Genomic DNA, 18,373 nt, shown 5'->3' on the forward strand with positions numbered 1-18,373 from the left:
CACTAACGACACCAAGTGCTGACGAGGACGCAGAACAGCTGGAACGTCACACACTGAGGACGGAAATCCAGAACTGTACAGCCACTCTGCAAGATGGTTTGACAGTTTCTCATAAAGTTAAACATACACTCACCATGTGATCCAGCAGTCCTGCTCCTGGAATGTATCCTGGAGAAATGAAAACTCATGTTCACGCAGAAACCTCTACACAGATGTTTATAACACCTCTAGTTATAATCGCCAAACTCTGAAAACCACCCCAAAACAGGAAACCACCCAAGTGTCATTTCACAAGTCAACAGATAAACAACGGCACATCCTTACCATGGAATTTACTACTCAGCAATAAAAAGGATCAAACTGTTGATAACAGGTGATGATTATAGGTAGAATCTGTATGACAGACTATATTTTGTCTTGATGGTAACAGGGACTGCATAACAGGAAATTAAATGATGATATTAGTGCTTAAGAAAGAGGAATGCATGGATTAAAGTGAGGAAAATCCATCATCTGGGAGAACAGTTAGAAGGCCCAGCATGAGAGATGAGGGTCAGGATGGACAGAGGGATAAATCTTCCCCCATATGGGGGCCATATGAATACAAAATACAAAAGACAAGGAACAATTAAAAATATCTTCAAGGTTCCACGGCTGTAAAAATGGAAGAAAACAGAAAAGTTTACAGAAAGAGCTTGGTTTGTTAATTCACTTATTTACTTTTCCTTTCCTGGGAGAAAGGATCACTAATTATTTTGTACATGTAGAATTTGATGATGGAACCTACAAGAACTATCTAGTCCCACTGGGGGAAATATGGGGAGGGAAATAACAATTAGCACCTCTAAAGGAAAGAAGTGATCGTTGAAACTAAGACATGATATTACCCAAGCAAACAAAATTGAGAAAACTCATTTCTTCCATTTGAGTACGACTATTTTTGACAAACATGAATATCTGATTTAATCTACAAATTTCTAACATAAAAGCACATTATGAACATCTGTTTTAATAACACTCCGTTTTGAAAGAAATCTTATGTTAGATTTACCTTCTGAAACCTATTAAGTGAATATCATAGGAAATGATGACATCAACTTTTGTACCAAGAGAAATATTTTAAGTTAAAATCAAGCTCAAAGGTAACAAGATCAGTACATTCAAGGAATGCAGTATAATAAACCAGGCATATTTGCTTCTCTTTGCAAGCACCTCCCAAATCCGTACTTTGTTCCCTAGAGATATTAACGTAACTGCTGAGGATACTAGCCAATGGTATTTTCTCCAATGGTATTTATTATAAAACAATCTTGGCAAGTGAAAGAAAACAGCACACACTGCTAATATTTTGGTAGAATTATGTGTTTATTTTAGCACTGTTAACAAGAGAGAAGTAAGCATGGAATGAGCACAGAGGAATGCTGCTGATGTAAATGAACATTTACTCAAAGCCCTGCGATTCCTTGCCCCTCTGATAGGGGAAGGACAAAGAGCATGTTGATCCTGGATTTCTCCCTGTCTCACACAATCAACAAATGCAGCACCCAAAGCAAGCCTTGTTGGTAGCTCAGGGCGGCAATAAGAGCATACAACGCAGTACCCTATGAGAGCGCTTCTCCCATGAAATAGAAGGGTGGACAAACCCAAACAACAGAGAGAGATTAAGACGGAAGGGCCAATCAAGTCAGCTGGTTGCTAGTGAAGTCACTGCTACAAGGTGGCTTTCTTCAGTTCCTTAACCAGTCTATACCCTCAATATTGTACCTGCCCAGCAAGCATATGACCATGCTACCACACAGACAGGACAGGAAGATGTGGCTGAAAAGTATCACCATTAGTAGACACATTATATGTTACTAATGTACAGAAACAGTGGCACCTGGTATTCAAATGACGGGGAAGTATTCTTCCCAACACCCCATTCCAGTCGTGAGAAAATATCAGACAAACCAGAACCGAGGAACAGTCTACAAAGTGGAAAGGTCAAGTGTGGAAGAACTGGTGATTCCAAGTAAGATTTGTATTTCAGGTAAAAGTACTGCAGTTAAAGGTGTCAACAAGATTACTTTGGTAACAAAACTGTTACCAAGGTTTACTCCTTACTTTTCATAAATGTTCCATGGTTATATAAGACACTAACATTAAGGGAAGCTGGGTGATGCCTATATGGGAACCCTCCATATTATCTATGCTTTTTAAAATGTATAATTATTTCAAAATAAAAAGTTAAATAGTTACTGTGTATTTATCATTTGTCCTGTTCTTTGGATTTTAATGGGTGGTTGGATAGGAGATTAACTCATATGCAAATCAGTTCCAGAATTCATGACCCACCTTGCAATCGTATTAGACAGCTTTCCGTTTCTGGACTCTGCCCTCCTGGTTCTCCCATGCCTTTGCTGATTCTGTTTCTTCTACTTGCCTTCCTCACCCTCCTTGTTCCCAAGACATACTCCTTTTAAGACCGATCTCAAGTGTCACCTCCCCTGGTGTTCCCAGGCAGAGTTGGACTTTCCCTCTTATTCCTTCCTTGAACCCATCCTACAAACCCATGTTTTAGCTCACATGGTAAGGTACTGAATCTGAGCTATTACGGAGCGATGGTCACAAGCAACAGATCTAAAACCAGGCTCTCTGGATCCAAATCTTGGCCCAATTCCTTACCAGCTGAGTAAACTTGAGCAAATTACCTAATTCTCTGTATCTGTTTCCTTGTCTATAAAATGGGACTAATAATAACAACTCATGAAGTTTATGTAAGAACTAAATGAATTCATGCAAATAAAACTAAAGACTATTTGACTCAGGTAAGAGCTCAGTAATTGTTAGCTATTGTTACATGTCTCTCTAGACTAAGAACCTTCCAAACAAGGACCATGTGCACTTACTTTCCTGGGTGGAATTCTCCAAGCTGGATTTAAATCCTACCACTGCCATTTACTGGCTGTGGCCTTCCCTGGATTACTGTGAGGATTTAATGATCCATTGCCTTTAAAGCATTTAGTAGGATAACTAGCGCAAGGCAAGCATTCAATAAATATTAGTTACTACAGTTGTTATCTTGCAAAACCTAGAGTTTGACGCTTAAGAGATGCTGAAATGTTCGATGAATGATTTCATTAATTGGTGAGAATGATGGCTAACACTTCAGTTGCTGAGATTCTCATTATCAAGTAACAATAGTAAAAATTAAATTTCTTCATTTGCCACCTCACACCTCTAAGATTTAGAATGCCAGTTCTACACAAAGATACATGTTTGTGTTGTTCTATGTTTTATCAACATCCAGTCATTTGGAAGCCTCTCTATGCAGTAGACTGAAAAATTCTAAGAACTAGTACTTTTGCACAATGATACTCTTACAGCCAGTGGGGGTTATCTGAGCATGGTTATTACCAGTTGAAGAATATCGGCAAATTCCCTAAGAGCAGCACTGAGTCAATATAATAACTCTCATCTAATGAACGACTATTACAGGGCAAGATAGATAGTCTCAATTCACTTCTTTGCCCCAACTCTGAATATAATTTTAGAAGTGCAGAGGGGGGACTTATTTTTCCATTTCCTCCTGAGCATATGCATTTGACAGGAACCACACTGTGCTCTTTCTGATACAATTTAAAATACAGCACACGACTCTTAAAAGCTAAAATGTAAAGGAAAAACTACACTGTATCATAGTTCCTTAACTACTACATATTTTCCTCACAGTTAAGTCCTAAAATTACACCTTACAATTGTTATTGACATTTACCATAGTATTTTTACCTTTCTTTCCCTCGAAAGCACTATAAATTATATGTGTCTCTGCCTAGGACAACATTTCAGAATGAAGTGGATCAAGAAATAAACAATAGACACCTCGGCGCAGCTCCTCACAATCCTGGGCACTAAGGGCGCTCACCAGTGGGTTTCACAACCCCCTATAAATTAATTACAGTTATATTGCCCTTATAGGTGAAGAATCCGAAAGTCATCCCTCACAATTGGCCCTGGGATTTGACACCTCCAATGTCTACAGTCATATTGTCCTTCAGTTATGCTTTTGGTTAGCTGAGATTGTGGGCGACTGATTCTAAATACTGCTCCCCATGAGCCTGTACTAAAGCTTTGACTTCAGCTGCAAACTTTGAACCATGCTGCAAAGTTCTGGGCTAAGCCTACATTGACCTTGTGCCACCAGTGATCCATCCCTAATGAACACTCAGTCATGCACAAGAAGTTATAAGGTAGTAAAAAAAAAAAAAAACCCTGGAAGGAATGTCAACCAATGGAGGATGGAAACCAATGGAAACATTTTCCAGATCCCCATTGTTCACCTTGTGACAGATTAAAGAAAGCCACATATTCTTTATTGCTTCCCGCAGCAAAAGGTAGGGAGAAGCAACAAAGCTGCCCTTGCCCTTGAATCTTGGCTGGCCCTGTGACTCACTCTGATGAAATACCATGGGATCACCGTGCAGTGAGGGAGCCCAAGCTTGTCACTTGCAGAGAGAGGGGCCCCATGGAGGAACACCAAGGCACCGGGCACATAAATGAAGACACCTTGAACTTCCCAGGGATCCCAGACACCAGCTGAAAGCAGCCGAGTGAGTGAGCCCAGCTGATAACATGCAGAGCAGAACTGCCCAGCCGAGCCCTGACCTAATTCCTGACCCACAGAATCATGCCACTAGGTTTGGGGATGGTTTGTGACACAGCACAGCAGACAACTGACACACAGTAGATCCTCCTGAGAGACATTCACTGTGTTACACAGTGGTCCTGGTGGACCCTCAGGCACCCTTTTGTCCACAGCTGTGACTTCCATGATACAATCTTACAATGGCGTTTCATTCTCCGTTCCTCACTCCTGCTTCCTGGGATCACCTATTAATAGACAGCACCAACCCAGGTCCTGCCTTTGGAGGAACTCAAACTAAGACATGGAAATTTTGCCTCCCCTACATTTTTTTCCAGGGGGTTTTAAAAGCTTGTTTTTCATAAAAATAATTGCTCCATATTGCTTCAATTGCACATAGCAATAAACAACTATTGACTTTTATTCCAAAGCAAGATGTTAGTATGAAATTTAAATATGTGTATGTAGGTATAAGACAGTAATACACTAACAGATTATAATCTAAAATTCTACGTCTTTCCAAATAAAAGAAAAACAATAACTTTTCTTAAGTTATTGTAAAATATTGTAAATTTTTTTTACAATGAAAAAAATATTGCATAGAAGTAATTAGTTATTGAGAGGGAATTTTTGTTGTTATACTAGTTAATTTTCATCTTGACCATGCAACTTTCTTATTCAATGAACTTTTTAAAATATAACTCTTTTTAAGAACAGTTTTAGAGTTGAGTGAACATTTACATAAGCTACATCTACCATATCTTTATATAAATAAGAAATGATACTTTGTGTGGAGGGTAAACACATACCAGGATTTTGAACATTTCCTATAAAACTCATGTTTCTAGATAAGGAAAGCAAACCAGACAATCACTGTTCATTCGCTCTTCTGCATCCAGCTCCCCCAAGGAAGAACCAAAACTCACAATAATATTGCAAAGAAAAATGAACTATTTCATTTTTTTTAAACTTGTACTTCTGAATACCCTATTTCAACTAAAAGAATCCTAAACAAGAACCTAAATATTTTACCATTGTCTTAACACTTTGCCAACTTTTAAAAGTACACTTTCAGCAATATGAGAAAAAGTAATAAATTTCCAATTTAATCATAAATTACAAGATTAAAATATTGCCATGGCAACCATATACTTGAAGTACAATATACATAAGCACAATATACTTGCTCAGTTCATGACTCAGAGCTTCTGAAGTTAGTCTGGGACTCAAATCACACTTCTTGACCTTCAAGTCTGCTTACCACCTCCCTATCACCTTTCACATTTATTTTCTTGGCATTTTAACAAACACATTCTGATGCCACCATTTACTGACAATCTATTCACATTAGAATGCAGACTCAACATGGTTCTCTGGGGGCTTGCTGAGAGACCCAGAGCAATACTCTGGGATGTAATATGAAAACTGCACCTGTCTTTGAGGCTCTCTTATAAATCATCAAAGGAAGAAACCTGTCACTGGGCTGGCACCAAGAACCTGGAGACAGTGAGTTCTAATCCTGGGTTTCTATAAGTAGCCTGCAAGAAAGCTTTGAGTCAACAGTTTAACTGTAAACTATTCTTCAATTCTAGCTTGATATATTCACAATTCTTACCTGCATGACCAAATTTTGTGCTGACACTCAGGAAGAAAGTTAAGCCAACCTGTATTTCTTTACCAACAATAACACAATACTGGTGATTATCTGTATGAAAAGGAGAGGCCGAATTTGTTTGTAGCATGAGAAAAGTACCAGGGGGTCTAGGTTTTAACAGAATTTCAGGAAGAATTTCCATGTTCATTTATAATTTAAAGGCAGGACTGGGAAGGTCTCTATTTGCAGAGGAGCTGAGCATACACTGGGGATGTCATAGGTAGGATTTAAGTATTGCATGGATGTCTGGACTAGATAGAAGAATTTTAAGGACTTTTCCTCCTAACATCCTGTTTTGTTCATAGAATGAAGTCAGTCTAGAAATGTTAAGGGGAGTTACAGTGAGATTTGTAGCAAAAAAAAAAAAAGCATCTCAGTCTGGATGGTATTGTCTCAATTTAGTTATACTGCCTTGTTACCCAGGAAAGATGTCGATGAGAGGAGCCATGAAAAACAGTCAGCCCGATCCCACACGCTGGTGGCCCTATGAGGACACGAGAAGACCAGGTTGGACGCGAGAAAGCACACTGCCATTTACCAGCTAGAAAACCAAGGGCTGGACTGGGAGTTATCCAGTTTCTAAAGTTCAATGCATTCTACAAACAAAAACTGTTTGATGCAATGAAGTTACTGTGACTAGTGTGTGGGAATGAAGGTTACCCCTTGGCCTTTTGGAATGTTTTGGGTTACAACAAATCCACAATGCAAGTCTGGCAAATTCCTGTGTTCCAAGTCACTAGGCCAAAATGCCTGGGGTGACAGCCTGCTGTTGCTCCAGTGCCTATCATGTAAAGTATACTTAACAGCTTGCAAAATAAATTTCCAGTTGCCCTCTGCTGTTGTCCAACTCAATTGGGTCTACTCATTCACTTGTGATCACGTAAGCCGTCTTCAACTGCCATGGTGGAAATACCAAGGCTCCTGGCACACACAGTAGGTACAGAATAAATATTTTTTACTAAAGTAATACCTTAATCCAAGTCCCACCTTTGTTGCTTCCCAGCTCCATTCCAGCCAAATGCCTCTTAAGCTCTTGAAGCATACTGTGTTCCCTCTGAACTATAGTTAGTTCGAGCTGGAGAGCTACCTCCCTTCTTTTTGTTTGGCAAAAGCCTCCGCATCCACTGGTTTCAGCTGAGACATCCCAGACCTTCTTTGTCCTTGTATCAGTTTCCTATGGCTGCTTTGGCACTGCTGGACCTGAGCTCCTGGGGAAGGGGAGGAGGTAGGTTAAGATTTGATTGTAAAAGGCTTTGCAATGACTGGCTAAACAGTTTGGATTTCTTTGTGTACACACTTGAGTCCCAGAAAGGTTTTGCTTAGGGAATTAACATGATTACAGTGTGTCTTTGTAGTAGAGGGCCCATAAGCCAGATGGGAAGGGAAAGAAACTGAAGGCAGGGTGGCCAAACAGGCGGCAACAGTCAACGTGGACCCAAACCAGGCAGCGGCAATGAGAAGGAACAGCTGGAAAGAGATGCAAGAACTTGGACACATTCCTCTTCAATCCTTTCTAGAGTGGATGAATGAGAAGCAAACACAACAGATCTGATAACTTACTGCAGAAGACAGGAGGAAGAAAGGAGGGGAGAGCTGGAGACATCTCCAGCCTGGTAACACCAAGCCCGCAGAAGAATGGTAGTACGTCTTTTCCTATCCTCAATGCCTTTGGAGAGGCATTTTTCCCCCCAGTTCACAGCCTTGCTCGATATATACCAGGAAAAAAGAAGAAAATGATGAAGAGTGAAGCCATAAGCTTGAGAGAAAGTGATACTGGAAAGCAAAACCTAGAATGCAGTTTCTTGTATAAAGCAGCACATTATACAGAGATTCTCAACTCTTTGAGCAGGATCATTCTTTGCTGTGGGGTCACAGTCCTGGGCATTGTAGCATGATAAGCAGCAGTGGCCTCTACCCGCCAGGTGCCAGTAACAAACCCCTGCCCCAGCTGTGGCAATCCCAAGTGCTGCCAGGCATTGCCAAATGTGCCCAGAGTACAAACGTGTCCCTGGTTGAGAACCACTGGTCTACAGAGACCAAGCTATTGGAAGTAGCTCAATAGCACAAGAAAACAATTTGCAAAAATGGAAAAGTAAGAAATACAGAAGTATTATGTCCATTTGCAAACTACTTATAGGATGCTTGGTGGGTCCCCATGCCCACCACCTCTGAGTATCTGTCCCCCCACTTGTTCTACTATGCTAATCCATGTCCCCCAGCCCCAGACACCAGAGTGATCCTCTTAAAATACCTATCTGACTATGGTACAGCCTCATGCTTAAAAAATCACTGACTACCCCCATTCTCTACTGCAGGACTTCTCAGCCTGGGCACTCTTGACATCAACAGCCAAATATCTCTTTGTTGTGGGGCTGTCCTATACAGTGTAGAGTATTTAGAAGCATCCCTGGCTCCTGCCCCACGAGATGCCAGTAGCACCTCCCCCTATTGTAACTAAAGATATCCATGCCCTAAGCTCTGGAACCTGTGAATATGGTAGGTTACATGACAAAGGGGAATTAATTTGCCCATGGAATCAAAGGTTGCTAATCAACTGACCTTAAAATAATGAGAGTATCCTGGATTACCTATGTGGGCCCAGTGTAATCACAAGGGTCCTCAAGAGAGTCTAAGGGAGAAATGACTATGGAAGAGGGTCAAAGGGATGCAACATGGCTGACTGTGAAGATGGAGGAAGGGGGCCACTGGAAAAACCAAGGAAACAGATCCCAAAGCCTTCAGAAGGAACACAGCTCTACCAACACCTGGACTTTAGCCCAATGAGACCCATTTCAGACTTCCAACCTCCAGAACTATAAGGTAATAAGTCGTGTTGCTCTAAGCCACTAAGTTTGGGGCATTTATTATGGCAGCAATAGGAAACTAATACATCACCACACCCAACCGTGACAACCAAAACTGTCTTCAGACATTGATAAATGTCCCCTGAGGATGAAGTTGTCTCCAGGTTGAGAACCACTGCTCTACAAAATGTAGAGTCCAAACTCCTGAGCCATGCACAGTGGGGCTCTTCATAACAGGTGCTACCCAACCTGCTGAATACCACTACCCACCACAGCAAGACACGGTCTATGCTCCAGGCGCACCAAACGTGTAACTTCAGTAACACACTACATCCTCTCACCTCTTTGCAGGTTTGACGCCAACAGGTGCCTTAGATGGGGGGCAATGTGCACTGGCCCTCCTGCCATTTTTATCCATGCCCATGGTTAGTTATCGTCCCCCAAATATGTGTCTGCCTTCTGGTTTCATTAGGTTACTACGTAAAAAGCCATGTGGCTGCTACATACATTAAACTGCCGATGTCCTAACCTCCTCCTGTGAACAAGTTATCTCACTTCACTGGAAACTCTGGCTTCCCCAGCACTGCTGTGCCTCTGCATGTCCACTCCTTTCTCTTTCATCAAGGAATCACTTCCCTTTTTTTCCTTACAAATGGCAGTAATCCTTGATGATCAAGTATTTCTGCACAGTGAAGCCTTTTAAGACTCCCCAAAACACAGTGGGTCATCACCACCCCCAGTCCCTCATGGCGCTGATCCTTCTGCACTATTAGTTGATTTATCTGCCCTCCTCATTAGACTGTGAGCTCTTTAAGTGCTGACACCATATTTTAGCTTCTCTGCATTCCTGGTACCTAGAGAAATGCTTGTGCTCAAAAAGCACTTGTGGCATGAATGAAGAAAAGAAGTCGTGCATAGAGAGAAATCATTTTCATTACAGGTTACTGAAGCTGGCAAACTCCAAGTCAGCTATGAGCATAACCCCAGCTCAGATCCATGACAATTAGGACGACCCCAGGGTTGGAATGAGACCTTAGTTCCTTGCCTGTGATCAGAATCAGGGACAGAGCTTGGCTGCTGAGAACACAAGTTGAGTAGCATGTAACAACTATGTCACCATGTACCATTTATGCCTTTGTCTTCTCCATTTTTCTATTCAATAGATATTCTACCCAGCATGTCCATGAGTCAGTTTTGTTAAAGCAATCCTGAAACACACAGTAAGGAATATTAATAGGGTCACAGCTGACTTTGTCTAACACCTCCTGGTTATAGGCCATAAAATGGCCATTTGTGAGCTCTGAGTGAGCACAAGTCATAGAGCAGCAGGCATTTATGAGAGTCTTGGGAGAGCGAGCCATTATATGAACAATTCAGTTAAAACCGGAGAATCTGCTGAATGAACTAAGCAGAAATGGTTGTGGTCCATTACTGGCTAAACTGGAATGAAGGTGAATTCTCAGGTTTGCCTATGGATTCGATAGAAAAGAAAGAGAAAAGTACAACAAACCATAAGAGGTCCATGAAGTCTGCAGACATTACTCAAGAGGGATCCTCTTGGTTTTAAAATTTGACGATGGCCTCAGGGAAACTTTATGCCAGCCAAAAGCAATTCTCTGGCCACTCACTACATGGCCAGCATGGAGTGCTACATGAAGCCAGTGGTACAGGGGTTCTTAGTGGGTGATTTTGACCCCTATGCAACATTTGACAGCATCTGTAGACATTCTCATTGTCACACTGTGGGCATGGTTGTGATTGGCATCTAGGGGGTAGAAGCCTGGGATGCTGCCAAACATCGTTCAAGGCACAGCACAGCCCACCACAAGAAACCATTCTGCCACAACTGTCAATAGTACAGAGGCTGAGAAGCCCTGAGCAAGAGCAACCAGGAAAAGCACAAGAACCAAACCTGTATGAACCAAATCTCCCCTCCAGAGCTCATAAGTAACCTTGCAAGCTCATTTGCTGGGCTTTCGACATCATTAGCAACGATTCTCTTTTAGGACAAAGGACCCAGCTTGCCTGCAAGTGAGAAGGACACGCAGTGCTCAACAGGATGAATTGCCTTGGTTTCTGAGAGGGTTCCAGGGCATTAAACCTTTGAAAGGTAATCCAGGCCATTAAATTCCAGACCCAGGGGTTATGTTAGGATCTTTGGGCCTCTACTAAACAAAACCAGCCTTGGAACTTCATTCCATCCAATCACTCCATGTCTGCCTCAAGAATAAAGGGATCACACACACACACACACACGTGCACACGTACAAGTGAACGTTTTGAGAAATTTTGTTCTTTTGCTAGATGGTTATGTACTTAGTTTTAACCACTGGAAAGAGGTGGAAGTCACAGTAGATGAGCTTGCAAACTGCCCCCATACTACACAGAACAGTGAGAAGCCACCCAGTAGTGATGCAGCTCAGATATTTGTCTATCGATTATGAGATTTCAACAGATAAGAAGATAATTTCTAACCAGTCGTGATCACCTACAGTAGACTGCCTTTTGGTCCGAACAGCATCTGTGTACTACATTACAAGTATGTATAGCTAAGACAAGCAAGGGCATTCTTAATGATGCAACTAGGTTGAAACGTGAATGTCAGTGGCCATCTGACCCAAGAAATCAGCTTGCTTTTGCATTCTCTCTCTCTCAGCTCCTACAGATTATCCTGGTAATGTGTGCTTCTGATATAGAGCGGGAATCCAACCCCATCGAGAGACCAGGAGAAATTCAACAGTTACATTTTTAATCCTCTTTCTAATGTTGAGTTCTCGGGTTTGGAGAGAATCCCTTGCTTTCTGACTTGTCTTCTCTTTCTACTGACTATCTTCCTCAAGAAAATAGAACAGTCGGCAATGTTTATTAATTTTGGTAATCTCTACTCTCTACCCAACAGCGGCAGTTACTTTGATAGAGTAACTCATATTTTATTAACATGTGATGCTAATATTTCTGCTAGGCACTGCTGATTTTCTAAGGCAGTCTATTAAAAACTGAAATCTCATATAGTTATTTCATGTTAAGAGAGCGAGGTATGATCTTGGATTCTATTTTCAAACTGTTTTTCTTGGTTGTGTTTCCTTTATTTAGTCTAAATCTCCAGCAATTATATGGTATTTCATTTCATTTCTGTAATTCTAACTGTACTTTGAAATATTTAATTACAACTGATAGAATGTCCCTTCCCTTATGGAAACAGATCCAAGGCAAATCTATAGAGTTTGTGGACTGAAAGACAGTTGTTCATTTTTAAAACAACTACTGTTTATTCTCTAAAAGCATTCTGCTTTCCAAGTACCAGCCAACCAGCTTCCAAGTAGTTCTCTTCTCCATTCTTCTGAACCAGAGAGCAAACATTTTAAAGGTACCAAATACCTCCCTCTGAGTTCCCCATTTATTAATGATTCCCAATTCACGTATTTTTTCACTAACTACTAGTTGTCCTTAGTGGAATTTGGACATATTTCCATGATCTTCCACAGCCTTAAGCACAGAGGTTTTTTTTCTTCTAGATTCAACTAGTAATCAGTACCACAGATTTCTTCAATTAGACCTTTAGGGAGAAGACAAGATCAAAACTAGAGAATTCTAGTAGTTACTCCTCTCTGCCACCCAAACACAGACCAACACACACAAACAACAACACTCGCCAGAAAAATGTCCTGAAGTCTCTGTAGAACAACCAGACGGTAGACATATTCAACATTTATTTCATCTAATCCCTGCAAGAGCTTAGAAATAGATCACTTGAGTTCCAAAAAATAATCCACCTCGGGTGAAAGGATAAGATAGCCTTTAAAATTGCCTGCAGTGCAAATAGGAATACAGAATACACACCGTCCTTTCCTCCAGCTCCCACCACTGCTCCAAAGTAGAGCCAAGTCCTAACAAGACACACGCGGGTGGCCACTAGGGACATCCCATTCAACCAGCCAAAGAGGAAAAGCCACACCATGGAAACTCAATAGGTCCCCGGCTCTGTAAATGTGATGGAATTAAAGAACTGCCCAGGTGTCCAGCCTTAGGCCTTAAGGACGCAGGCACTGGACCCTACCTCGGACTTCCACACGACGTAGGGGTGGCCTTGGCTGTTGGGTGGAGACTGGCACTTTCTCTGCTGGAGCCACCGCCTGGGAGAAGCGAAGATGCCGTTGGGGCCTCCCGCGGAGGAGCAGAGGACAGCGCTGCGGCCACTGCCTGGACCAGGCAGGCCGGAAGGCAGGTCCCAGGCCATGCTCTTCTTGAGGCCGCCGCGCCCCAGGGGTACCTCATAGTCAAAGTGGAAGCTGCCTGAGGGTGACTTCTCCTGCGGGGTGCTGGGTGTCGAGAAGGACGAGCAGAGGGGTCTAGGGGGCGGGAGTCGGTTGGTCCGGAGGGGTGGGGCCCGAGAGGACGCCGAGCGGGAGCCGAGACCCTCGGCCGCGGACAGCAAGGTGCAGAGGCGGCCCCCGGTGGCCCCCCGCGAGCCGCCCTCCGCGCCGGCCTCGCCCCCACAGCCGCCGATCAGGGCCGGGTCGAGGCTCCGGGTCTGGCGCAGCTTCCTCCTGGAAAAGCCCTTGGCTGAGGCCGCGCCGCCCGCAGCGGGAGAGGAGCAGGAGAAGACACTGTGCAGCAGACTCTGCGCGGACATCTCGGCGGCGCTGTGCCCGAGGGCCACCTTCTTCCGGCTCCCCGCCAGCGATTTAGGGCGCAGAAAGAAGGGGGCTCAGGCGAGGCTGTGCGGCGGGGCCAGCCCCAGGCTCTCGGAGGGCGGTGGGGGGGCAGTGCCCGGCTCACGCGCCACCGGCGCGCTCCAAGTGCCCCAGCGGGGACAGAGGCAGGAGACCCATTACCAGCCTGCTAGGAAAAGGGGCCGGGGGCTCCTGCAGCTGCTGGAACCTTCCCCAAGCGCAGGGGTCAGGCAGGAAGGGAAGGCCAGGCGCTAGCTGGGCTCCCAGCTCCAGCCCTCCAGCGCCACTCCCCCTTCCCAGCTGAGGCCGGGAGCCGCGCTCCCACTCGCTGGCTCAGGACAGCCTCGAAGTCTCCAGCAAGCTCCTCCTCGCGCCCTGCGGACGGTCCCCAGGGCCGGGGAGGGGACCTCCTGGGTGTGCGCCCAGGGCGCACCCGTCGCGCTCCCTGCGCGGAAAAGGACTCGCGCTGGCACTGGAGCCGGGCGCCCGCGCTGCGCCCGCGCTGCACGGTCGCCGCGTCCGGCCCCCTGAGGTTGCGCGTATGGCCTCTACTAGGCTGCTGCACCCACTCCTCCGACTGGGTAGGCGAAAGGGCGTCTCCAAGTTCCAGGTTCCAGTGGGGTGCCAGTCCGGCTACAAAGCGCGGAAACGGTGCATGCTGCGCCCAGGGCCTTCCAAGGGTTGAGTGGCTATAGCGGAAGAGAATTCCTGGCCGCGCTCAGAGAGCTAAGGAGAGAGCCCCGGGGGCGGGTGCCCACGCCCCGCCGAAGAGGGGCTCTCCATGTTCACCGCCCAGCCTTGGCCGAGGGCAGGCACGGAGATGTCCCTGCACGCTCCCGGCAGAAGCAGTGGGAAGCGGGGAGGCCGAGGGGGGTTGGGGAGGAGCAGCCAGGTCTGGAACTGCGGTGGAGCCAAGAGCAGGAGAAAGAACGTGGAGTTTTCCAGACGCCAAACTTGGGAGCCGCGCGCACTGCGCGCAGCTTACCACTGATACGGGGTCTCCAGGGGATACAGCCTAAGGACGGAAGTGCGGACCTTCTCCCCCCACCCTTCATCTCCCCTCCCCCAGGTCAAGGGGGACGCCAGCTCCACTCACGTTTCTGGAAAGGAGAGGAAGTGTCAGATTGCACCCCACCCACTGGGGTCAGATGGGCAGCCCAGGACCGGTTGCTCTTTAGTTGCAGTTAAATCTCCTGCCTTCCCTTTTTTCCCTCCTGCTGGTTTTGTTTTAAAAAAGGAAAGATATTCAGTTCACACGCAGCAGCTGTCAATGAATGGGCTGGAGATGGGAACCTACTAAGAAAAATGGGGGAAGGGGCTCTCCCCCTGTGAGGGTCGTGTGTAAATGTACTCGAGGAGGAGGGGTGAGGCCCGGCAGGCGCCAGGAGCAGCTTCAGCCCAGAGGCTGAGGAGATTGGCGCTCACAATGCCATTGGTCTCCGGTTGGAGTTCGGCTCCAGGATGCCTCTGGGCTCAGCACACCAGGGCCACATTCTGGAGAAGCTAGAAAACGCTGGCGATGTCAACGCTCCTTGTTTGAAAAAGTGTCTGAGAGCAGCTTCCCTTCCACTGTCCGACTCCTGGAATCTGTAAAGCACAAAGCCTCTCCCCTTCTTGGGGGCCTTAGACTCACCATTTAAGTTTTCCAAGGTACCTTCTTACAACTTCTCAACAGGGGAGCAGACAGGATACTAGAAATGCCTTCTTTAACTTTGGGTGTCCTCTTTCACAACTTCAGGGTGAAGAGAATTTTATGCAAATGTAAAGATGGCTTAACTTACAATGAACATACACCTACAGATGTTTGACACAAACATTCACCTTGTGTATATATCAGAACTGTTCAACTTTGATTTTTGAAGACTAAATTACCTATACAAATTTCAGGAGGGAAATTAATTTGTCTTTTTTAGAAGTGTGACATTTCTAGATATTGGACTATCTAGGAGTAGGCACCTCATGAAGTCTAACAAAAGAATTCAATGCTTCCACAAAGACTTCATTTGGCCACCAGGATCCCTAATGTATATGTAGCTGGACAGATTGCACCCAGAGATTTCCTTCTGGTAACTTTATCTGCTGCCTGAAGACAGAAAGACATACAAATTCCCCGTCACCCTCACTGCTGTCCGTCTCTTCTCACCCTGAGACTTCAGTAGTCTCAGTGGTCAGCGATTAGGTGTGCTGTGAAGAGGCTCAGCACTGAAAATCACTTACTCCCCTACCTGATGACAACACAGCAAATTACATTTGGGGGATTGTTGGCATTTGCTTTCTTCCCTCTTCAAACAAGTCGACATTAGAAGTAAAAGAGGGCCCATCTTGCCAGCCCTTTCCTTAGTTAACAATACCTTGTAACTTGTCACTGGTAATGAAAACACTTAATGTCTCTACCATTTGGATACCATTGCATGGAACTGGTTACGCCTCATTGGATTTTGGCATTTGGAGTAGATGATTAACAGAGTCACATTTCAAAAGACCACTTACAACTCAAGGTGATTGAGCAAATGTAACTTATGATTCATATATGTTCCAGTGGGGTTGAAAATGGAACCCTGCCGTGATTATGTATTGCTAATAAGAATGCCCTCCAGGCAGGAAGTCATATATTCTTCCATGTGGATGTTGGAGAGCCAACAAGAAAAGGGACTCTCCTATTGGCCCTTGGGACTTGGGGAGGACATATCCAGTTAATTCATCATCATGTTTCCACCAGGTCCTGACCCTCCGTTAGCCTGAAGCTTGCATCACTCATGGGAATAATGCTGTTTCTAATATTCATAAAATTAAGCCTTGGGCTCCTTTTTAAACACCCAGTGTACGTATGTATGCTTTTAAAACACAGGGGGGAAATGTAGTGGCTCTTTTAGAAGAAAGATTTTGTAACAAAATTATTTGGATTTTTTAAAGCTATTTTTAAAAACTATTTTGATTTCCAACCTGCTATTAGGTTTATTTTGCAGTCATTTTGGTTTATGGCATATTTATTCATTCTTAGTTAGGGCATCTTATTTTACTTTTGTTTGTTATATAAACGCTTTGCTTATATAGACCCAACTCACATTGGCCTCTCTGACTGACTTCCATTTTATGCCAAACTTGATTAAGGAAGATCTGAGTTTCACTTAGCAATTTCAAAAATGGCTGGTTTTGTAAAATTGATCCTGAGAATCTTTCTTACAATTCATCAGCCTGCTTCAGAAGCAATATAACTGGTGGCCTAAAAATAAATGGTTTTGAATAGACATACTTTAAAACTCAGGTGTCTATGACTTCACTCCTTTACCAGGGCACTTGCTATTGAAAAGTGTCCATATTTATTTGTTTTTTCCTCAGAGCCGAAGTTAACCAAAGCCTTAGGATACCTTTCATTAAAGAGCAGAACAGTCTGTTCATTGTTAATTCCCTGTTATAATTATCCTAGAAATTCAGGATAAAAAATATATCTATTCCATCTGGTCATGGCACAAGAATATTCTAGTTAAAGTTCTAGGGTCTTGGTCTGACATCAAGGTATCCTTTTATCAAGGATCCTAGAAAACTCAATTTTCTTTCTATCCTCTTGAGACACTGCTCTACAAACGCATCTTACTACCAAAGGATATATTCTGTTAAACCTAAATTTCCTTTTTCTTAACTTTATCCCTTGAAATTTTTCTTATCTCCAGCCAAAATTCCTCTTTACTCTTGGTGTTTAGACCCCCAAGCTATTTGTAGATTTTTGTCATGCCCCTTGGGTCTGACTGTGGTTTGGCTACACTATAAAGTTCATATTTTCCTTTAAAACCATCATTGTAGATGATCTCCTCTGGATTCCCTCCAGTTGCTTCTTTCTTTTCAGTCCTGAGGTCCAATATTCCAGGTTGGGGCATCCTATTTTGCCCTTGTTTGTTATAAAATCCCATTGCTTATATAGTCCCAAATCACACTGAACTTCATGATTGACTGCCATATAATATTTCAGACTTCTATCTGATTGGCTCCCAACTCTTAGTCAGCATTGCTGATATTTGTTTTATACTGCTGGTGCCTCTCAAACTGATTGTGACCCCTCTGATATCATTTCTACATTCTTACTGGTATCTGGGGTAATCAGTTCATAGCATCTCACTGTCCCACAGAAGTCAAGGGTTCTGTCTCCAGGCTTCTGAAACACGAAAAGGGGGACCGGTTTTTAATCTGCCTGAGCAACGTGTGGAGAACTTTTTTACAAGACTTAAAGATGCTAATTACATTAAAAAGCTAGACTGCCCCATGCCTAAATTACTTCTTGAATGTAAGCAAGGAATTTTTTTGCCACTGAACAAGGAATGTTTCTTTAGATTCCTATTCTAGCATCTCCCTGAATGAATATAAGTGCAGTGCCACTTAAACTATAATTGACGAATGTCAGTGTAGGTAACTCTAGAGTCATGGTATAGTTCTATATGAGTAAAATTAGCAAAAACTCACTTTCTTAAACACCAACCCAGCACTGAGGAACACTGATCATTTTCCAAAAATGGAAATGTTGTCATAGTTATTCTCTAGAAGGAGAATAAAATGATTTGCAAGATACAAATACATTTCAGAGCTTGAGTCTTTGGTACTATGATGTGAAAAGACTAAGATATAATTT

At 43.7% G+C, this 18,373-nt stretch overlaps 1 protein-coding gene across 2 annotated transcripts in view; it reads right to left on the reverse strand.

The window, feature by feature from the left end:
- The window catches only part of ARHGAP6 (Rho GTPase activating protein 6), a 432,000-nt gene extending 415,022 nt beyond the window's left edge, over positions 1–16,978 (reverse strand). Inside the window, exon 1 of one of the 2 annotated variants that reach the window (XM_037013443.2) lies at positions 13,137–16,978. In XM_037013443.2, coding sequence (XP_036869338.1) covers positions 13,137–13,712 — 576 coding nt within the window. In that variant the 5' untranslated portion in view covers positions 13,713–16,978. The remainder of the gene's footprint in view (positions 1–13,136) is intronic. The other variant, XM_037013442.2, reaches the window with a different exon arrangement.
- Between the last annotated feature and the right edge of the window lie 1,395 nt (positions 16,979–18,373).

The sequence above is a fragment of the Manis javanica genome, chromosome X, assembly GCF_040802235.1.
Source record: "Manis javanica isolate MJ-LG chromosome X, MJ_LKY, whole genome shotgun sequence".
Taxonomy (NCBI): Eukaryota; Metazoa; Chordata; class Mammalia; order Pholidota; family Manidae; genus Manis; species Manis javanica.